At 49.3% G+C, this 23,240-nt stretch overlaps 1 protein-coding gene across 7 annotated transcripts; it reads right to left on the reverse strand.

Moving 5' to 3' along the window:
* Positions 1–3,679: 3,679 nt before the first annotated feature.
* PAX6 (paired box 6) lies at positions 3,680–20,192 on the reverse strand. Of its 7 annotated transcripts, none has more exons than XM_044389069.1 (11): positions 20,183–20,192; positions 16,457–16,587; positions 15,614–15,655; positions 15,505–15,519; positions 14,392–14,557; positions 8,321–8,479; positions 7,759–7,841; positions 7,354–7,504; positions 7,142–7,257; positions 4,460–4,610; positions 3,680–3,765 (listed from the first exon to the last, which is right to left on the reverse strand). In XM_044389069.1, the coding sequence occupies exons 1-11, from the start codon at positions 20,190–20,192 to the stop codon at positions 3,680–3,682; spliced, it is 1,110 nt and encodes a 369-aa protein (XP_044245004.1). The 7 variants fall into 7 exon arrangements, with proteins under 7 accessions (XP_044245004.1, XP_044245003.1, XP_026367651.1 ...); XM_044389068.1 differs by having other exon boundaries at positions 15,412–15,519; XM_026511866.2 differs by having other exon boundaries at positions 15,304–15,519.
* Positions 20,193–23,240: the final 3,048 nt, after the last annotated feature.

Here is a 23,240-nt window from a genome sequence, read left to right on the forward strand (position 1 = left end):
ACACACATACACATACAAAAGGGAAGGGGGGACCCCTATTCATTTGTTTAGAGCCCATTATGAATGTCATTTCTAAAACATCCTGTTAATGCTTTCCAAAGATAGTCACCATCAACACCATCAAACTTTAATAGTAACCCGAAGTACGCGCACTTTGAACTTTAAAACTGAGCAGTGAAATCATTTCAGGACCAAGCAAAAAACAAAACCAACGCTACAGATGGATTTTTTCTTGAGAAACAGAAAAGGGAAGCATTTGTGTTCGGCCTTGGTGAGCCAAACATTAGAGAGAGAAGAAAAGCATTTTTTTAAATCTTGTTAACAGGGCCCAGAGCAAAAAGAAATAAGCAGAAGAATATAGACACCATCCTAAGATGGCAAATATTAACAAAACAAAGCTCAATCTTACTAAGTGAATTTGAGGAAACCCTGCTCCAACTGGGGGGGTAGACAGAAATGATTGTGCGAGCCACATCAAGAAGCCAGTTGATTACCAGGTACGAATTAGGAGGCCCAGCTTTGGGGGGGGGGGGGGGGTTCTGGAAACTCATTGTAGTAAAAAGCAAGTTTTTTTACTCAGAGTAATTTGAATGTTTCTTATTCAAACACTCAGCTCTAATTCTGTTCACCTAGTCTCCCTAAGTCAGGCAAGTTTGGAGAGAAATCATGGGCTGTGGGCCTGATGCTTCTACTGAGGACAGCACAGGTAGGTAGATGGGCACCATCCTGGAGGATGGCATCGAATCGTCCCTGCGGCGTTCCCACGGGTAAATATATAAATATACCTATCAGTAAATAAATAAAAATAAATTATTTCAACGACGAGGAAGAGGCCACCTCCCTCCCGGGCCCCGCTTCCACACAGCGCCTGCCATGCTGGCCCCGGGAGAGCGCCCGGAGCTCCACTCGGAGGGACGCCTCGTGTCCCCCGGGTGAGGGCAGAAGGCAAGGCAGCCGCTCTGTCCTGCCGGGCCCGGGAGCTTCTGCAGCTGAGTCGCCTCGGCTGCGGACGAAGGCAGGCTGTGCCCCTGCGGCCCGCCAGCGCTGACCCTCCGACGACACGGACCCGTGCCCGAGCGCGCGTGCGCAGACCCTCTGCTCCCACAGCACTCCCCCCCCCGCCCCCCAGCTCCGGCACCCAAAGCGCCGCACCCAGGTCTCCAGAGTCTGCGCTCTCTACACGCGGAGCCGTGGGCCAGGCCTGGCTGCCCGACCCTGGCCCACAGCAGAGCCAGTTGGAAAGTGTCCCTTCTTGCAGGGAAGAAGCGAGCCAGCCGGCAGCTGCGGCACACACCACACAGCCCTTCTCTGACAGTTCCCTGGGCACACGTCCCTCAGGGAATAGAGGCTGCGAAGTGTCGGGAGGTAGGAGTCTGCGCGGGCATACGTGTGCACAGTCCCCTGCAGAAGCGTGCAAGCGCGCAGTGAAGGCTGACACTGAGCCCACCTACGTGCACTCATACAAAAACTGCGCTTAGTCTAGGAAGGTGTCCCTCAATGTGCAGCAACTGTGGTGGGATAAAATGACGGATGCAGAGCATGCCACAGAGATGAGTGTTAGCTCTGTTATCGTTCCCAGGTAACCCCTTGACCAGAAAGGAGTAGATGTTGAACAACTGGAAGGCTCTCTCTTAAAGCCTCCAATTAATTTCTATGTTTCTGACCATTTGCCTTTGGGGATTCAAAACAAAACGAAAGAGCAGAGTACAATTCAGTGGAAGTGTGTCTTTGTCCCCAGAGCTTTCTGCCTGTGCATTTCATCCAGACTGCCAGAACCCCCAGCCTCCGACAACTTTGCAGAAGAAAACTTATCTATATTGACTTATATGTTGCACAGAACAGACAGAAAGAAAAGTCTCTGACGGGCCCTTTTTCACCCAACAAAGGCGTATTTTTTTTTTCCATCCTTCGCTGGGGCTCAAGCACTCCTGCCCTGCGTGCCGCCACTTTAAACATGATCAGATCTGTGCTTCATTGCAAATAACAACTGACCGACAATAGGCCCTGCTTCATGGATTTGGGAATGTTTGGCCTAAGCTGCCAATGACTGAAGGCCTTTAGCTCCCATCGGCCAGTCACAGTCCGCTTTGTTGTTGTCTGTTGATGTGTCTGGGCTCATTATTCCTTGACATGCAACATTCCCCCTCCACCCTCCAACCATCCACAACCACACAGAAAGCGAGATTCAAATGGGAACAGCTGTAGTGGTTCAATGGGAAATGATGCCTCTTGTGCAAAGGGAAGGGAGAGAGAAAAGGGAGAGGACCTATTTGAGAAAGGCGACAGCTTTCAGAGAGTCTTGTATAAGAAATCTACTTTTGAATATACTTCAGTGAAATCACTGTTGAAATAGGCCGACAATGGAAATCTGCGCAGATTGAAAATGCCAGCCCTAATTCCAAAGACAATTCCTAGCTAATAGCTTGTTGCATTTTTAAATTATTTCTAGACTTGGAGTTTTTGAACTAAATAGCTAGCTGGGGAATGTGACCATTTTATATGTACATTGTGGGTACAGAGCTACACACAGCTTTAAGTGAAATTTTTTTCCTAACACATTTCTAATTAATGAAATGATAAGAATTATTTCTTTAAGAATTAAGAGTATGTACGAAAGGAACCGTTGGTTTAGAATGATAATCTAACATGGAAACAAAATTTGTAACACCACACTATAAGGTTAAAAAGAAAATAGTATAATAAAGGAAATACAAAGGCTTTGGCATGGTTTTTACAATCAACAATGGTTAATTTTGATATGTAGTTGTGAACAACTTCAAAACACTTAAGTTTAAAACTCTTGCAAGCACTTTTAATTGATTAGGAATGAATTCTAGATGCACAAAATGATTGGACTGTGAACAGGAATACAACTATATCTAAGAACAATTAATTTTTGCTGGCCAAAAAAGAAACGTATGATTGCATGAAAATGTGTATAAAACATCTATAGAGTATTCTTGTCAAATATAAATGAAATTAACTTTATTATAGAAATCATTCTGAGGATTTCTAGGGAAGACAAATACTTACATTTTGACATAAAACAAATCGGATTTTATCGAAGACACACTCTACCTTTTAGCTATCAACTTTTTTCTTCCTTGAATTTATATCTTACCCTTTTTTGCACATAAACTTCATCTGTTAACAACCTTTGGAAAACCAACAGATATTCTTACATAAATCTAGTGCATGTTGTTCCAGGTTTAATTATATGCAAAGGAATGATACAAACTTGGAACATCAGTCCATAAACTATGAACAGATGGGTAGAAGTATTTGATATATCTTGATAAAACTCTTAAATTCGTGGCAAAGCTTGTTGATCATGGTTTCCTTTTTTTTTTTTTAAACAACTTCATGACCAACACAGATCAAACATCCATCCAGTCTACGTTGTTCTTTTTTTCATAACATACAAATGCCCATTTACAAATAATACACCAAAATGAATAAAAGTTTGGATACCAAAATGAAGATTTGTTCCAACTGATACCGTGCCTTCTGTATACAAAGGTCCTTGTTTCAAGTCCATTCCCCAGTGGTACAATACAGGACACAATTGCAGAACTGAAGTGCTTCTAACAGCCATTTTTCTTTCCTTCCTGAACGCCCAACTGTTGTGTCCACATAGTCACTGACTGAATTAACACAATATATCTTTTTTTTTTTTTTTTTACTGTAATCTTGGCCAATACTGAGACATATCAGGTTCACTTCCAGGAACTTGAACTGGAACTGACACACCAGGGGAAATGAGTCCTAGAAGTGGATGAAAGAAATAGCCATGTAGAAATTCCCTTCGAGAGACAAGCATGGAGTATGAATTTATAGGTTAAAAAAAAAAATCTCTAATCCTCTCTAATGTTCTAGCTGTAGTTTAAAAAATACGCAAACAGAAGCAGCACCTTCAGAAACCAGATAACATGTTTACACATATCTATTCAGTCCCAAGGCCTCCCACACAAAAGAGAAGAAAAAAAAACCCTCCATTTGTTTGTGTGTTTGGAACTTTAGCAATACGACCATCTCTGGAAAGCCCATGTGGTACTTCTTCATTTGCCATGAAAGGCAGGGAGGAGCTGGGAGGATGAGAAGTCTTCTGACAACCCTCACCGCACTGCTCGCTCGGGCCCTCGCGCCTGAGCTCTGGCTAATACCCTCTCCTCAGAAAACTTCCATTCTCAGGCCTCGTCTTCATATACAACTTCTGTGACCAAATTCAGGAAAAACAACTTCGCTTTTTGTCTACATGGTATCAAGTAACTAACTCGCTTGACTGAATTTCCCCCTTCCGATCAGTTTTCCCCAGAGAAGCAAGCAGCAAAGAGTTAAAATACACCAGCGCACAAGGCCAGGAGGTTCTTTGGAGGTTCACTTTGAGGGAAGGGAGGTCACCTGGCGAAAGAAGCTGTAAAGGCCACCTCTGCGTAGCCTGCAGGGAACGGCGGCTCACCTGTGGAAGTGGTGCCCGAGGTCCCCATCGGCTGACTGTTCATGTGTGTCTGCATATGTGGGGGGGTGTAGGTGTCGTAACTCCGCCCGTTCACCGAGGGGCTGGTGGGCAGCATGCAGGAGTACGAGGAGGTCTGGCTGGGGACTGGGGGCTGAGAGGAGAAAGGCAAACCAATGGTTATCGAGAAGCACATCCCACGGCCGCATCCCCAGGCTCTCTCCTCCCCAGGAACTGTGCCAACAAGTCGGATCAGTAAGATGCCCTCGTGGAAAGTACTGGAATTCCATATGACAGCTTGGCAATCGGGCCTCCAACCAGTCCTTCCATTGACCACAGCTAGAGTAAAGCTGCCTGAAAGTACTATCCGTTCAGACCACTGTCTACCTAGACAGTGGACACTATCCACAAAATTAATAGCAGTTTTGTCCATGTTCATCTTGGACCTCTGCCAGCATCATCAGAGAAGCTATAGCATGAAGACGTCCATTAAAACACACCCCCTCTCTTGCAAATCCAATCTATTTGGGAATCTATTGAACCCCAAATCCTGTATCTCAAGTTTGGGGCGGAGACCTGTAGGAGGAGTTCTCTAGAAAGTCTCCTTCAGAGACCCTGGGAGCCTCATGGTTGGGCTCATGGGATTAACGTTTCTTTGAAGAGCAGCTCAGTAATGATCTCAACATTAAAATGGTGAGAAGTGTCAGTCAATATCTAGCCCCATCCTGAGAATTAGCTGTGACTTCCTCAGAGATCTAAAAACCCAGATTGGGTTTTACCCATAAAATTGGGTTGCTACCCTCTTAAGTGTTTGGACTGGCGGTATTGAGGAGTTAAACCTTTCTGCTAAGTGAATAAGAAATGCACAGAGCTGAGACAAAATCCCTCATGAGCTCCCATGGAGCTATGCCAGGGCAGCAAGACTGGGATGCATTAATAGAAACATATGCCAGGAATAAGGGAGGTAATAGCGCTACTCTGTTCTGCAAACTGCAGAAATGTTTAACATTTCAAGATTCACCTTCTCAGGAAGGGTGACCCATTAGAGAAGGTTCAGAGGAAGACACCTACCCTTGTAAAACGGTTGAAGATTTTGGTCAACAAGATGAATTGATGGGCAGACAGACAAGCAACCCCCGCAGCTCCAAAATTCAGAGAGTAAATTATTAATAAATTTTAATTTTCTTTATGCTTTATGAGCATATGTATGTTTTGTTTTATATAAGTTGTATAACTTTTAAAAGTTGGTGTTTGAAATAAATTGGCCCCACACCAGTCTATAGGTGGAAACAACCTTAACAGAATAGTAGCACCTATGTAATTGCTTCTAAATATTTTCTCATATACAAATTTTGTTATCTTGGCAGAAATCTAGATGTGGCTATAATTTGCAAAACTAAACTAGACATTCAGCGGCCTTACTAAAGTCAGAGGATGACTGCTAACATCAGGTTCAAAGAGGCAAGCAGGCCTTGAGGGCCCTGCCAGAATTTCAGCTTGCATTTGTTTCTAATTCCCAAAATCACTTCCTCTAGGCAACCTGACTTCTGGAAAATTCCAAAGCAGTTGTAGTAATACCAACCAACGGGCTGTTAATCCCTTAAAATACATTAATTGCACTGTGGCTACCAATATCCAGATGCAATAAAAATCAACATGTGAATAAATTCCTCTGAAGGTGCTTATCTAGCTGCTCCTATTTTAGTCTCAAGACTGGAAAACATTTACTTTGCTGTTATTTGGCGTTGAAATTCATCAAAACACATTCAGGAATGAGTAAACAATCTATGCAACCCCAGCACTGTTTCCAGCAGGGGCTCAGGCTGGCCCATCTCACACCATCCAGCATCTTCCAAGTACTTCTGGCCCACCAGAAGACCAGTTTTTTTCCCATCAAGAATCCGTAGCTCCAAAGTTATAGGACACCCCGCTTGCCTTGCGCAACTTCCAGCAGCAAAGGCTCGTAGCCTAGTACAGGGCCTTGCACACGGAGGAAGCGATAACCATTCGCAGTGGAACCGAGAGTAAAGGCAGGCTGTTTTACCAAGTCAAGAACATCAACGCACCCGGGCGGCCAGCGTGCCACAAACACATTATGTAACTCACGGCAGCGATGTGCTAAATTTTTTAGCAAATACCTCTATTCTTTTTTTCATTGTAACATATAGAAAGAAAACTCACTGTTGCTCTGTATTAAAGTGTATCCCCTATGCAAATATAAATTTTATTTCTGATTCCTTTTTCCTTTCTCAGTAGTTCATCACATATACTCTAAATAATATCCAAAATGCGTACGCAGGTTATGTATTCATTAATATGAACACACTTATATAAACCTAAATTTATGTATACTAACCCCTTACTATCTAATAATGTGCCAGCATTATTTCCCCTTTCTGCTACCCCAACCACGACCCATCCCCACCCAACGTTATCGAGCTAACGCTCTCTCTGGGCAAAAGGCAGATTAACCTGGTTTTTATGGTTTCTTTCAGAGCATGAAGCCATCAATCCCTCAATCCCACTAAAAGACTGGACTGACTGTTAAAATTTGACTGGTGAAGCCAATCACCGTAGCGAGAAAGGCTCCCCAGGGCGCACGCGTGGCCAGTGAGGTCCGCGGGCCCTGACCCCCTCTCACTTCTCGCAGGCGCGCTGACGCACGCCGCCGGCGGCCTCACTTACTTGCATAGGCAGGTTATTCGCCATGGTGAAGCTGGGCATGGGCGGCAGAGCGCTGTATGTGTTTGTGAGGGCTGTGTCTGTCCGGCCCAACATGGAGCCGGACGTGAAGGAGGAAACTGCAGGAGAAGGACACCACAGACAGTCACGCTGAGAGTCAGAGCCAGGGCAAACAGGTTGAACGCATTCAGGAGGAGTATGAGTATGCAAATTACCAGGCGTGGTGGGTTGTGGGATCGGCTGGTAGACACTGGTGCTGAAACTACTGCTGATGGGGATGTGACTAGGTGTGTTGCTGGCCTGTCTTCTCTGGTTCCTCAGTTTTTCTTCTCTTCTCCATTTGGCCCTCCGATTAGAAAACCATACCTGGAAATCAGATGAAACAGGTCAGGCCTGTGCCTACCCCCAGCTCAACCTTCCCCCCCCCCCCCCCCCCCCCGCCGCCGCGTCTCCACTGCTCCCCACCCCCAGGCCCTGTCCCCCAGGGGCAGCAAATCATCTAACAGACTGAACCTTTCACTGTTTATATAAATGCATGGTGTTCCTTAGAGGCACCTTCGTCTCCACAAAGGGCAAATGGTAGATGTCACAAAGTGGGGAACCACGTGGCCCCTGGGTACCTGTATTCTTGCTTCAGGTAGATCGATTTTGGCCGCTAGTCTTTCTCGGGCAAACACATCTGGATAATGGGTTCTCTCAAACTCTGAAAGAGTAAGTTGAGTTTTCCATGTTGGGCCAGAACTACACAAAACGTGTCAACCAAACCCTGGATCAAGCTGGTTCCTACCTCCCCACGTCTGTCACCTCCGACCACTTCCCTTAAAAATGCTACCACTACGGGTATGGACTGTCCTTGGAAGAGCTATGCCACCAGAACCAACTTAAATTTTCCTTAGAATAACACTCATTCACGAACACTTCTGTGGCCTGGGTTAGCCAAATTGTCATTTTTTTCTTTATGAGAAGTCAGACTCTGAGTCTTTGAATTACTGGTAAATGAAAAGAAGAAAGAAAACACACACACACTGAGAAGATGCCCGGGGGAGGAGGGGGAATACAGAAAGAAAAAGGAAACCTTTTCAGTCCTCTATGCAAAGGGCCCTGGCTAAATTTAGCTCTTTGTACTGAAGATGTGGCATTTAGTTTGATTTACTGCTTCTCTACTTTGAAAACCTCCATCACCTTTCTCCAGGGCCTCAATTTGCTCTTGGGTAAAGGATGTTCTGTTTCTCTGCAGTTTCCGCTTTAGCTGAAGTCGCATTTGGGCCTCATCTGAATCTTCTCCGTTGGAGCTGATGGAGTTGGTATTCTCTCCCCCTCCTTCCTGTTGCTGGCAGCCATCTGGAACAAAAAGAATAAGACAGTAAGAGAAATCTGGAATAACTTGGAGCCTCCAAAATCTGGAATGACCTGGAGCCTGGGTATAGCCATAAACTCCAAGAACAGGACATTCTGACAGTCTCACCAAGACATTCCCTAGGTCACTAAGTGTCAGCCTTCTCCTAATAAAAGACATTAGTGACATACGTTATCTTTCTTTCTCTTCTTTTTTTTAATCAAGTTTTTCTCTTTTTACCTGTTTCTGTGAAGAAGAGCCTGTACCATATAGACATTACAGAGTAGCGTGTCTTTGAATAACGAAACAAGCGCTGAGGCTTTCAATTGAAATGGTCCCTGATAACTAACCTTGAGTCCCAAATGCCTCGCTCAGTTCCCTTTCCTTACAGAATTTATTTACCTATAGCTCTGTTGGGAAAATAGAAGAGTGACGTTCAAGATTTCAGCTGATCTATAATCAGTAATTCCTATCTAATCAATTAGATGTTGATAGGTTTGTAGAAAATGCTATTAAGAAACCAAACCAAGCTTGTAATCTTTTTAAAAAAATATTTATCTAGTTTTTATTTGAATTCTGCACAGTCAATTTCATTTTAAAGGTTGTGAATTTAGAAATGCTCGCATTGTTCTGCAGTTTTATTCAACTATTGTGTGAGTGTGCTTTGCCTTGACACCTATTACGAGCACAGCTGTAATTATATCATCACCAAGAACAGGCTATAATTGCTGAAAATGGAATTTTATATTTAGATAAAAGGACTGTCCATTCTTTGTAATGTGTTGCACCAGAGAAAAGTAAGATTTCTTTTAAATTTTTAACGTGTAATTTTAAAAAAGAAATAGTAGCGAGTTCACTAACTAGCTGAATATGCTATGCTGCAGCTGAATCCTTGGCATAGCATTTAAGTGGTACATTTTTAATTAGGGCATTTCCACCACTTTTAATGTAATTTCTATCATTAAACAGGGGAAAGTTTTATTGTTTTCCCTTGCTGCTTGGAGGGCAAGATGTACACTTGGGCTAGCTGTATCTCGCCTTGCCTCTTGCTCCTGAGGCCGCAGTCTTTCTGAAGGGAGGACTCAGCCCTCACTGGGCCTCCAGGGCCACTGCAAACTGGGTCCTGGGTCTTGGGTCCAGAGGCTCCCAAGAGATACCAACAGGGGCTGCCCCACCATCCTACAAATTTGGCCCGTGGGGGGGGGGAGGGGCCTCTAGGGACGCCTTGGTGGGAATCGACTTGGCCAGGAATATCATTTATAACCAGGAGACAATAGGCAGCGTCTTCAAAGAGTTCAGGGAATTGTGACAGGATCTAGTGGGATCTTTTCAGGAACTTTGAAATGTTTTAAAACCCCAACTTTCTCCCCCATTTAAACAGGCGGATTCATCGGCACTGGCCACCATATGGGCCCTTGGAGATCTATTGAGATGACCACCAACACTTGAATAGCTAGGGGCTGCTTTTCAGCGCTGCACAATGCCCCGCGAGTAAGGGAAACTATTAAACTCCTGGGGCAGGAGCGTTGGCAAACTTTCGTGGGCAGAATTTTGAGGCCACAATGAGCTCGGACAACAAAAGGATTCTCTTGAGGCGTGCAGCGGGCCACATTGTGTTACAAGAAGCCCAGTCAACAGACTTTTCAGTGAAGTGTGTTAACCCCTCTGCTCTGCTATCATTAATCACTGTCCGAAGAGCGGGCGCCTCAATGCTATTTAGGGCGCTTGGCTGGGGGGATGGAGGGTGGATGGGGGGCCAGAGCAGGGGGTAGGGGGAGGCAGAGAAAGTGGATGGGGACCAGGCGGGCTTGTGTGGGAGGGGCGGATGGGGAAGGCTGGGAGGTTGGAGACCAGGTCTGGGGTGGAGGAGGGAAACAGAGAGGGAGGATGGGGGCCGAGGGGGCAGTATGGAGAGGAGGAGGAAGGGGGCAGAAAAAGATGGAGGAAGAAAGGAGGCTTCAAAGAGACAGAGACCAGAGAGGTATAGGAAGGACAGAAAAAAATGCTGAGGGAAAAAAGAGGCAAGAGGGTCTAAGGAGACAGGGAGAGAAAGGAGAAAAGGAAGACAAGGGAGAGACAGTTACTAAATAGACCGGCTCTACTTTGGGTCCTCTTGCAGTACTTGGGGGGGGGGGAGGCAGGAGAGGGCTACTTAGCTGAGCGAGACGCTGGACTCGTGTGTGGGCACAAGTGTCTGTACTAATTTACTGCCCCAAGTTTCCAGGTGACTTTCCAAAGTGAAAAGAAAGAACCCCCCCCCCTTATTTTCAGATTCAGTGAATGGGGAAGACTTTAGAAACAGCCCTTTTTGGCCAGTTAACTAGAAAATAGGCTTGTGGGTTATTTCTTTTGGAAAACACAAAAATCTCCCACCATCCGACATTTAGGGACTGGGGCGCTGCAGAGAAGGCAATCCTATCCCGCCCAGGTGGTCACCGTGCCTGCCGGGTCACTCATGTCTACCCCAGTGCTTTTTCTGGCATATTTGATCTCACCAATTAAAGCTGCCCAGGTTTCCCTCAGAAGACCCCCACAGATAGCATTCTCTACTCTCCTTTGCTTCTCTGACATTTTCCTAATTTTAAAACTTGGAGATTTGCACGCTCCCCCCCCCCCCCCCCCCCCGTCTCTCTCTGTCTCCCTGCCTCTCTCACACACGAACACAGGCGTGGCTGTCACTTGAGAACTGACATTTAAGGGGTAGGGGAAGTCAATGGGGATAGACAGCCCTTTTGGGGGGGTGGGGAGGCGGAATTAGAGGCCGGTTAGGAGAAACCTGTGGCTGCAGGATCCCTCCACGACCCCACCGAGCGGGCGTGCCCCGCTGAAAGTTTGTTCGCTACTCTCAAAGTAGCGACTGTTCGCAGCCAGGCGCTGAAGGAGAGGTCGCTCTTAGATTGGGCGCCCTTTTTTTTCCTTTAGTGGATTTACCTTCCACTCTTAAAGCTTTTAACAAAATAAAACTAAAAGTTGGATCTCGAATTCTCCATATGATAAACCTAAGTGGCAGACAATTAAGATATCTTCTTTAAAAGGCGCCCCCTCGGAGCGCGCAAAGAAGGGGCCTCCAATGGGCGCCGTCCACCTTCCAGCCTAATCCGTGAGAAGGCGAGTGAAAGCGCCTCCCATTATCCCGGCCCCAGGACCATCTGACGCTGGGGATAGGATTTGTTTCCTGGAAGAAGGAGAGGAGAAAAAAAAAAAAAAAAAAAAAGACGCTGGGAAATAAAATCATTCCTTAGTTTCTTAGTGTCTTAATCAGTGAGGCGGAAAACAAGCAAGAAAAGATAGCAACCCGGTTGCGGCACCTTTTCAGCTCTGGAGCTCGGATCAAAACATTGTAGCATCTGTTGAAAAGAGACTGACTAAATCCTATAGAGGGCCTGGGTATTATGGGGGTGGGGGTGGGGGCAGGAGGTAAGAAAAAGTGTCTCCGTGATCCCTAAAACCACCAAATCGCGGGAGAATTGGGGCTGGATAGAGTTGTCTCTTGTTGTTGTCAGCGCACGTCGTCACGATTTTAGTCACCGCCGCATGGCGTTGATCAGATGGAAACCATATTTGTCTCCCTCTGAGACCTAACCTCGCCTTATGCTTTCGGAGTAATGGACTCTTTAAAACCCCGAAACGGCTTCCCGGGCCGGGAGAGGGGGCCAAGGAGGGAGGGGGCCTTCTTAGCCCCGAGAGGTCTGAGGATTCCCAGGGCGCGTCGGCCGCAGCCCGCCCCCCGCACCCCGCGCCCCCGCGCCCGCGACCCCGCCCGGGGCCAGACGCGTCCTCCCCCCGCAGCGGGGGCGGCGGTCGGGCCCGCGGTCGCCGCAGCCGAGTGGGTTTCGTGCGGGGGCGGAGGGGGAACTGGCAGTTGGTGAGTCAGAATTCTCTTGCAATTCGGCGCCGAAAAGTTAAAAGCTCCTGAATTAGCGCCACCTCCCGCCGCAACCATCACCACAGGGTCCTTGCGTGAGGCTCTCGCTTCCCGCCCTCGAGCTTCCCGGGACCAAAAGCTGCCCTAATCGGGCGCCACCTCTAGTGGAAACAGAGGGGCTGGCAAAACTGCTGCCCTGGGCTTCTGTCCCGGCTCTGGGAAGCAGGACGGCGGACGTCCTCTAGGCCCCACGCTAACGTGAGCCCTGGCACCGACGGGCTGCAGGCTCTGGGCTCAGCCCTCCCAGACCCGGCCACTGCGCCCCGCGCCCTCCCCAAGAGTTCTCGGACCCTGGGGCCAGACTCGGCGGGGGAGGGGTCACCAGGACCTCAGGTTCCTGGGGGTTGGGGGACGGGCGCTGGGGAATGCCAAGTTCGGGTGTCTCTTGGGTGTGTCCAGTGTGTGCACGTGGGAATCCCGCCGTTTCAGAGGTCAGGTGAGGGTGTGGTCGTCTACACTCAGCCCTGTCACTCCCTGTCATCGGAGGCGGCAGTGGGCCTGGGCCTGCGGCCTGAGCCGAGGCAGCGCCTCCTCGGGTGTGCCCGCCGCGCCCCGGGAGGCCGTGGGGTCGGGGGCCGGCTCGGAGGAGCTGGCCAGCGGGGTCGCCCCGGGGAGCCCGGGCGCAGCGCATCAGGAGGCCTCCGCCGGCCCGGCGGCCGCGCTGGGAAACACAGAGCGAGCGCTTTGCTCCCTATCTTCCCAGTGTCCGTCCTATATTGTTTTCTGCTCTTAAAACTGACATGTCTAATTGGCAATTGGTGCCGAATCGTGTCCAGAGGTCTCTTGTGGAACATTTCTACAGCTGTCTCCTTCAACTAGACGCTTATTCATGTCGCCTTAATGAGAAACAAAACGTTCTCTAATGAGCAATTACAGAGCGACAGGATTGTTCCCATAACAAATTCTTGCGAGTGACAGAAGCATCCTTTGTACCAGATATTTCGCATACTGTTACCGATTTTCCCTTCTCTAGCCCGGCTCCGTGGAGGCGCGGGGCACCCGGAGCGGGTCCGGGCGCGCACTGCCGCGCGGGCAGCCCCGTCAGCGTCCCCGCGCCGCCGCCCCCGGCCCGGAGCCCCCAGGCTCCGTCGTGCTCCGGGGAGTGAGACGCCACGTCCCATTATCCCGCATATTATCTCCTTGTCACAAGGACAACAAATACCGATTAATCTTCGGAGTAAACTGTTTCCTATTCTTGACCAAGCTACCTCGGGGTGTGTAGGGGAGGGGAAAGCCAACCGGCCCCACCCCACCCCCATCTGCTCCCCTTCCTCCATTCCTTCTCACAGATCCTGCGACCGTCCAGATTCCTTCTCTCCTCCCAGCCCCCCGAGCCAGCGGCTCCGGACACCCCGCAGGCCGGCCCACAGTATCCTCACCCCACCCTTCTGTGCAGTCGCCACCCACAGAGGGTGAGAACTGGGGGTCCAGAGAAGCGGAGGGAATCCGACCAGAGATGATGGGGTTGTTTGAGCTGGGAGCCCACCACTTCCAATGGCCTATCCTGTACTCCGCCCTGCATCGCGCTGCTCGCCCTTTCATATGCACCCTACTCATAGTCACATAATTTGTCAATTACGGCAAAAAGCAAAACGATACAATTATGTTTACCTCGCAGTCTGTCAGTGTGTTAACTTGTCACACTTCTACAGCAAGGGGGCTCTCCGTGCATTTTAATGGCAAATTTGAATAGGGCACCACACAGCTAACTCTTAAACACACACATATTCCTGCCCATAACATAACACGCACACACACCAGCCACATTCTTACTACTCCTGCCATCCATGACCCTCAAATTCGAAGGCCAATGAGATAGTTCAACAAACAACTACCCTTATACAGGGCAAGTCAGTGTGTCCCAAGTCTTTAAAGAGTCTCTCCATGACATTCTTCCAGCACAGAAGTGAAGAGAGGGGAGAAGTTGGGGGAGAAGATGGGCAAGTGGCTGCCTATATGCAGAGTTTTGAGGGTGGGTCCTCGGGTTTTTACCTTGCGTAGGTTGCCCTGGCACAGAAGTCCCCGGATACCAACCCGGGCGGGTGCCCCAGCTTCCGGTCTGCCCGTTCAACATCCTTAGCTTATCATACATGCCGTCTGCACCCATCTGTTGCTTTTCGCTAGCCAGGTTGCGAAGAACTCTGTTTATTGATGACACCTGCAAATCAAACCAAAATCAAACCAAATGGTAGCGTCTCCCGAAGACAGTTGCCCTATCTTCAGTCCCCATCTCAGCACACCCACTCTCTTAAAGAACTACCTTTAACACGTTAAAAACAACAACACACAACCAGACAGACAAACTCCCAGCCATCCTGGGACAGTGGGTGGATTTGCAGAGACATTGTGGACAGAATGACAGCCATCACTTTGGGCGTGGCAACTGAGTTGGGCAGAGAACTCGGGATGGAGAGGGCATTTCCTGCACGGCTGCTGGATGTCTGTGGTGACCTCATCTTTGTTAAAAGACTTCCTCAAAAAAGACTATGACTTGGTTTAGAGCTTTCTTTCACTTTGTTTTGTATTAGGGCAGAAGTGGATGTTTGACACCTGAAGGGAGGTTCAGGCAGTCTGAGCTGGAGGAGGTTAGAATTTGGTATTCATTTTCATTTTCCTTCTTGATTCAAGTGCCTTTCCTGAGTGCCTCCACCCTCCACTTTGCAGCATGCAAATAAGGTGAACAGCTCCCCAAACTTGACTCCCATTTTCCAGAAGATCAAAAAAAGGTCAGTGTCCTCCTCTCAACACCCCCAGATACAGAGGTGACATAAGTGGAGCGGGGAGGAGACGGGGCAGAGTGACACTGGTAGGGAGGAGGAGGGTAGGCAGGTGAAGAGAGGGATGGTAGAGAGGAAAGAGCATGGGGCTGAGGGCAGGGAGGGGGAATGTTCTTGGTGAACTTACACTTGGTATGTTATCGTTGGTACAGACCCCCTCGGACAGTAATCTGTCTCGGATTTCCCAAGCAAAGATGGACGGGCACTCCCGCTTATACTGGGCTATTTTGCTTACAACTTCTGGAGTCGCTACTCTCGGTTTACTACCACCGATTGCCCTGGGTCTGATGGAGCCAGTCTCGTAATACCTGCCCAGAATTTTACTCACACATCCGTTGGACACCTGCATAGGGGAAGTGGACAGAAAACCACATTATTAATAATTTCAAGACAAAAATAAAATTGTTTAAGTATGCATTAAACAATGACAAGCTTACGTTTTGATTGTCCAGCACTTGGACTTTTGCATCTGCATGGGTCTATAACACAAAAATATACCTTCAATGGTATGAGAACTTACTGTAGAGAGCTTTTTTTCTTAAAATTACATTTGTAGCCCTAAAAACTACAAATATGATGATACTTTCAAACAGTTTGAACTAAAAAAATTAATTTAAAAGTTTTTTTAAAAAAAACTGTTTTCTTAAACATTGCCTGAAGAGGCATCAAAACGAAGTCAGATTTATTTTTTTTTGTGCTGACCTTGCTTAAAGTGGTGTTATATTTTAATGAGCAAAGGAGGAAAATAAACTAATGTTTTACTTATTTTCCTTTAAAAAAATATGCCCAGTTGAATAAATATGAGTTAGGTAGGGAAGTAAATAGCATTTGCCTTTTAAAATCAATATTCTTCTTGGTTATCAAGAATGCAAACAAATATCTCAAAATCTGAGGTGAGCATGGAATGAGGGAGAAGGAAATGAAATTATGCTGGTTTATGCAATTCAGCTTATTATAGTTCATAAACTGTTACCACAATTAATGTTTTTACCAAATGAAAAGAGAAAGGTGCTTTTTTTTTTAAATTCACACACACGTTGTTTGTTGGTTTTTTTCTTAAGCAGATGAGTTATCTTATGTGACTGACCCAGGTTGAAAGAGGTAGGGAAGGATGTTGGAAGGAAAGGGGAAAGCGGGGATGGCAGGGGAGTGGAGTAGGGACTGGGGTGGGGTGGGTGAGGGGGTCCATAATTAGCAGCGTTTACAGTAAGAAATGAAGAGAGGGCGTTGAGAGTGGAGGGCCGCGGGGGCGGCGAGTGGGGCGGCGCCGGGAGGATCACCTGCAGAATTCGGGAAATGTCGCACGGCCGGGCCCCGCTGTGAGCTAGCTCTACGATCTTCTGCCGGGTGGAGTCCGGCAGTGGCCGCCCGTTGACAAAGACACCACCGAGCTGATTCACTCCGCTGTGACCTGAGGAAAAGGGAGAGGAGAGGAGAGGAGAGCAGAGCAGAGCAAGGAGGAGAGGAGAGGAAGAGGAGTAAAGAGAAAGAGGAGGAGGAAGAGGAAGGAGAAGGAGAGGAAGAGAAGACAAGCACAATGCATCCTCAGCTCCCTGCCAACCCATGCCAACCTCAGCAATCGGGTCCCTGCTATCGATCAAAAACGACAATGGGACCACGCAGCCATGCGGGGCATCAGGCAGCCCAGCCCAACACAGCCGTGCTCCTGCCCACCGGGCTGAGAAGCACCACACAGACACATGCCAATGAGTAAGAAAGAACACACGCGCCTCACTCCCGCTATCACCACCGCAGTGCCCCAGCCCACTTGCCCCTCTCCATAAACATCCCAGCCAGCCTCTGAACCCACAAGGTGCAAACACTCTTGCAAAAAATACCCTCCCAAAAATCCCCTCTGAATGTCACGGCAAAACATGGGTTCTACAGACCCCACACTCAATCTCCAAGGTCCCTGCATTGTTGGAACTGTGAGAGCAAATCCGACAGCTCTTCAGTGTTCCCTTGGACTCCAGAGTCCAGAAACGTTTGCCGTCACACTCCAAACTTTGGCGAAGGCACAAACACCAGAGTTGGAAAAAAAAAAAATGACGGGTATATATATTATGTTACATTACATACATATATGAAGAGATGGGAAGGAAGTAGAAAAGAACCAGAGCTGCAAATCTGTGGCTGGCGAACCCCAACCTGAGCATCCAGTGCAGCCGTGAGGGTCAGAGCCCCAGATCGGCTCCAAACACAAAGTGGTCCTGCTTGCAGCAATGGGGCCGAGAGCCTAGAGTCCATTCGCACCGGCCACAGCTCGCTTTACTTCCGCTGCTGAACTCGGCCTTCCACACAACCAAGCACAGATATTAGCAAAAAGCGAAAAGAAAAAGAAAGGAGCGCACCACGGTGTCTTCTACCCCTCCTTTATCTTGTTATTCTCACAACCTCACCCCCATTGTCTGATCTTAGAGAATAGAGAAAGGGAGTTAGCACCTCTCTGTAGCCCCCTCCCCAGCAACCACAGGCACACAAATAAAACCAATTGCCAATTTCCACTTCCTTAAAAATCTCCAACCTGCAGCCCCGACTCTAGAGAGCAGCCCTTCCAGGAGAAGACGTGGCTCCCTGCTCAGCTCCCTGCTCTCTCCTCTCCTCTTCTCTCTTCTTGGAGCCTCTGATAAATTGACTCCAGGAGCCTGAGCTTCTTAGCAATAAATAAGCTCCAAATATAGAAGAGGGGGGAAAATATGATGAGCCTCTCTGACATTTGTCTTTAAAATAAAACTAGCTGCACGTCAAGTTTGAGCTTAATTTCTGGAAATAGGCGGAAGTCGCTCCGGATCATGCATGGAAGGCTAATTGAAAAGATCAGTCGGGGCGCTTGTGGCAGCCTTGTCACTTTGTGACAGTGCTCCGCTCCGGGAAATTGCATCGTCACGACAAACGGGACCGTGATAAAACGACCCTTTCCGTCCCTATTTGTAGATCACTCAGACGAGATTGAACTGCACTCGTTTCCCCTTCGAGGGGAGCCGAGTTTTCAGGGTAGCCGAAGGCTTGGGGTGGAGGGGGGGCCCTCACCGACAGGGGCGGGGGCAGAGCCTCAACTCGATGAGAAGTGACAGGCATTTGGGGGATCTGGGCTCCGGCCGGGCCCAGCGCGAGCGGGGACATCTCGGGGACACCGCTTCTCCAACAGAGCGAGGCCTAGTCCCCGCTTCCGGTTTCTCCTAAATTCCCTTTATTGCCTTCCTTTGCCTCACAAGACCCATCCACTGCTCCAGCTGCGGAGCCTGCCCTTTGGGCAAAGGGAGCCTTCCGGGAAAGAGAAAGGCCAACCTAGAGAGAGACCGAGACTTTCCAAACTTCACGCGCAAGCCTGGGCGATTCCCAATCTATGAATGCCAAGGGGTGTGAGGCCGCCTAATCCGAGACTTCCCTCCTTCTCCCCCCACTGCAAAAAATAACGTGCCCGCCACCTCTGCGGCGACTGTCGGCGGGTGCTCGCCCAGGAGACGCCAGGGCCAGGTTGCCTCTGCCAGCATCGAAAAGGCTGCGAGGAAGCGCAGCTCGAAGTTCCCCTTCAGAGGTTAAGCCTCAATCATTTTGTCCCTTCCCTAGGGACGGCTGGCGCTCTCGCCCAGTGGCGATGATTATGCGCCTAGAATTCGACCGCGAAGCATCTAATAGGAAAACATATGGTGTCAATTTGGATGCTCTGCGCCTCGCGCACACCCGGGAGCGAGCGGCACAAAGCCCTGCAGGCCGGCCCGCGACCCCGCGCCCCTCGGGGCCTGCCAGCCAGGCCGCAGTGGCAAACGCTCAGCGCTGCGCGCCCCGGGCCGGGACCTGCCCGAGAGCCTATGGCTGGGGAGTCTGAGCTGCAGGGGGAGAACCCAGCAGTCAGGGGAGGTGGGCAGAAGCCTTTGCCTCGCCAAGGAGGGTCCCTCCCGGGCCTGGCAGGTTCTGCACAACTAACCCGCCTTTAAAGCTCGCCACGTTTGAGGCCCCTGGTGCGCTTCGCGCCGCGGAAGCACCTGGGGCAGCTAGCGCTTCCAGGACAGATGGATCGGGCATTGGAGACACTCCGAAGTCTGCAGTTCGGCAAGGGAAGGTTGCTAAAAGACAGGCCTTTCCACACTCCTACCACAGCTGAACCCTTAAACCGCGTCCAGACTGCACCTCGCAACCCAGGCCTAGTTTCACTGGGTCTCCAGGCTCCCAGGCCCAAGCTCCAGACTAGCCCTGCCACACAGCAGCAACCACGGACTGAGCAGGAAGGTGGGCTGGGGCCGAGCGGCCTGGGCAGGAAGAGGATGGGGGGCACAGGAGCCGGGAAATCAAATGCACTGCTGGCCTCCAACGATCAGAACCCGCACAGTTGCGGCTACCGGGACAGGGCTTCTCCAGCTCCAAGGCTCTACACCCGCTCTCTTCCAAGACCCAGAAACCCGCTCTGGCCACTAACAGCCCCAGGGGTCCAGTTTACCACCTCTCCCCCACCCCCCACGGCAGGCCAGGGTGCCCCGCTCCCTTTGCCTTCAAGACCCAAAGCTGGGGTGGGGAGGGGAGGAGCTGTCCTGAGAGTGACTGGGGAGGGGAGCCCCCCACCCCACCCTGCCCGGATGGTGGAGACATTCAGTCTTGGCTAAACCCGAAGGGGCCTCCTTCTCGCGCAGCTAGGAGAAGCCTCCGCCCCGCCCTGTTCAGCCCAGCCTCTCTCTCTGGGGTCAGAGCCCGGGCAGGGGCGGGGAGGGGGTGTGAGTTACAGGATTTGGGGGGGATGGGGTTTCTCTACCTCAGCTTCAGCAAACTCTAGCGGGCTGTTCTGAAGGGCCCAGCCCCTGTTCTTCCAGGAGCAAGAACAGCAGAGCAAACGTCCTCCCCTCTCGGGCTGCCGAGAGCGAAGGGGGGCGCAGCTGCTTCAGGTCCCCGGGCCTCTTCGCTCGCACCAGACGGCCTGGCCAGCGTGGACAACGCGACCCTCTGCACCCTCCGCTGACCCGCCGGCCCGCATGTCCCCAGCCCGAAGTCTGAGAAAGACCAGAGGCACTTACTGTTCTGCATGCTGGCACTGGCTGGGGGCCCTGGGATCCCACGGGGTTCCAATATGGGGCTCTGTTAGCAAGAATATAGGCATTAATCCTGGGCCCATGCCAGGTAGGCCTACCTCCCAACAGACGATGACCCGGAGCCAGGACAGGAGAATGCCCCTTTTTGAGGAAATGAGCCAATCACTTGGGGCCGTATGAGGGGCATCCACCTGTGCCCTCCAGTGCATGCAAAATCTACCCTTTGGGCTACAAATAAAATACTCCAATACTCCTGTTTCCCCCACACCCCTTAGTAGTTCACTCTTGAATCAGGAGAAATGACCCAGTTTTCACTTTTCTTTTCTTCTTCCATGTGAACAACAATGAAGAAGTATTCTGACTCGTTCAGGTTTTGGAGCCCAAAGTAGCCACCGCAGAACTTGCCTGAAATCTGGGATGTCTGTCCACTCTTACAATAAAAGGTCTCACACATCTGCGCACCCCTAGTTAAAGTCTTCCCCCTAAGACAAAACAAAAGGAGAGAAAGGTATGTCAAACTGTGGCTCAAAAGCATAGGCCCACGGGCTCTCAGAGCCACACTCTCAGAAAAACAAAACAAAACAAAACAGGCATCTAGGGCTCAAACTACCATAAAACCCTAAATCCCAGAGTTACAACCACATTTCCAGCGGCCTCTCTTGCAGAGGTCCCCACCTTTTAAAAGTTACTGCTCTGGCCTGGCTTGCGAGAACTGGAGAATCTGACAAGTCAGGGAACCATTTTGCAAACATATCAAGAACCAGTTAAAGGGAAAGGGGAGAACAAGAGACACAGTGGCATTAGGAATAGAGGCCAAAGACTAATACCTGAAGTTTAGAGGTGAGGGGAGGAGGATCTCTAAACTTCAGGGTGCCTGAGGGTGCAGGCTGGGGCAGATCAGAAGGACTGCAGAGCCCATACTCTTTCCTTAAGGAATTTCACCACTCGAGTTCCCCCCAAGACCTCCAGCACCCAACTCTCTGATTACCCCTTCATCTTCCACTCTCTCCCTCAAAGCTTCCCAGCCAGGCCCCCACTCCACCCACCTCCCAGCCTTTCTGGGACTTTGAAAGTAGCGATCCCAACTTTCCCCCCCCCCCAAACCTCACTTATTGTGATTAACTTCTCTTTTGGTGTTTAGATCTTCCCCCCTTTTACTGTACTGTGACACACGCTGTCTACCTCGCCTCACTGCTTTAAAAAGTACAAACAGGAGGGGGTGAGCGTGGTCGACAAAGCCTACAGACAGCGAACAATGGCTTCTATTCTCCAGCTCTCCCCAAACCCAAAGAGCAAAACCGAGTCTCCCTAACCAGCAACACAGCTTCCAACCAAATGTACCAACAACCCACCAACTCACAAAGGGAACAGAGGGACACTTCTAGCTTTGTAAGTCCTGACCCAGCGCGGGTCCCCCAAGGTTCGCCCTCCACCACCCCCTCCCTGCCTTGCCCTAAAAAGAAGGTGGGGGGGGGAGAAAATAGAAAAGTAATTTCTTGTTATAAATATCTGGAGGTAATTGTGTTACTGGTGTGAGTTGTTAGGGGCTGTAAAAAGATACAACGGCACCGTGGGGAGCTCAATTGGGAAGAGAGAGTTACAATAAAGAATCTATTCAAGAGGTTTGCAAAAGAGAGAGAGAGAGAGAGAGAGAGAGGTAAAATAATTAAATAGTCACAGCATTATTTCTCTGTTTAAAAAAAACCTAAAATAGTCATTCTTTTTTTCCTGTTTTGCTTATTGTGATTATTAATCTTGCCTGCCTACAAGCAAAGCATTCCAAGAAGCACATTTTTTCTCTTCAAGGCCATTCGTGGTCTAATTTATTAACTAGCTGGGAGGCAGCTTAAATCCATAAAAATAAACTTAAGAGGAGGAATTTTCCCAGCTTCCGAATGTGGCCTGGTAATACTGGAGACAGCAGAGTGCTACCTAGTTACCTCTGGCTGGATTGGCTCCCAGGGCCTTCCTCCTGTCTCTCATTCCCCACAACCACAGTCAGATCCAGAACAGACAGAAACCCCAACTTCTTGCAGAATGTGCCTCCCCCACCTCGAAGTGGGACTCTGAAACTGCAAAGTAGTAGCAGCCAGGGAGAGGGGAAGTGGACTTCTCCTAGAAGGGGTAAAACTTCCCGAACTCCTCTCTGTAACCCACACTATACTCAGTCACAACTGAATGCCCCCATCGTGGCCCATATGTTTCCGAAGCCATTAAAAAAGAAATTCACTAGCTCATTCCAGAGAGGCCTAGCCGATTAATTTTTGAAGCAATTGGGAAGGTGGAAGCATTTCAAGTTCCAATTCTGCTCCATTCCCACCTCCACCTCAGCTAAGAAGCTATTTAATTACTTAAGTAATCGTTAGCACTGAGTGCAAAAGCAACCCGGGAAGCTGGCCACGCGGACACCCGGAAGCAGTCGTGGGCAGGAAGGCTAGAACCCCCAGTTGCAGCCAGAACCCCCCCCCCCCCGCCAGCTCAGCCCAGGGCTTTGTACAACCCTAGTCCAGTCAGAGACTCACTTGGGGAAAGAGTTTCCAGACACCTCAGAATCCAATGGGGCCATGGTCCTCTAGGCCACTGGGCCACTGCCACCCCCATCCCAGACTCAAGCCTCTGCTTTCAAATTCAGTGGTTTTAATCACTTAATTCTCAAAATCCATCCCCAACTCCTTAGCTGGGGTGAAGGGGAGAGCTCACTTTCGGCCCTACCGGCCCCCAGCCAAAGAGTAATTAGCAATTAAGATGACAAAGTTTCACTCTCTAGGGCCAAATAAGATAACAACTTATCAAATTGCTTTCAGACGTTTGCAAAGGTCGCCGGCTATAAAAAATGTAATGTCAACGGCAACCACTATTATTTCTCCCTGGTAAACTCACCGGGCTTTCAAGCTCCTTGCTTTTCATTTCCTTTTCTGCTCCTGCCCCCTCCTCAAATCTTCCCAAGTTCGAGTTAAATGTCCAAAACGGCTTAGGAAGCTTTAGAGAGTATGGGGAGGGGGGAGAAGAAACCACGTTCACTTTGTTTTTAAACTTTCTAGAA

This window comes from Ursus arctos, unplaced genomic scaffold (genome assembly GCF_023065955.2).
Source record: "Ursus arctos isolate Adak ecotype North America unplaced genomic scaffold, UrsArc2.0 scaffold_23, whole genome shotgun sequence".
In the NCBI taxonomy this organism is placed as follows: Eukaryota; Metazoa; Chordata; class Mammalia; order Carnivora; family Ursidae; genus Ursus; species Ursus arctos.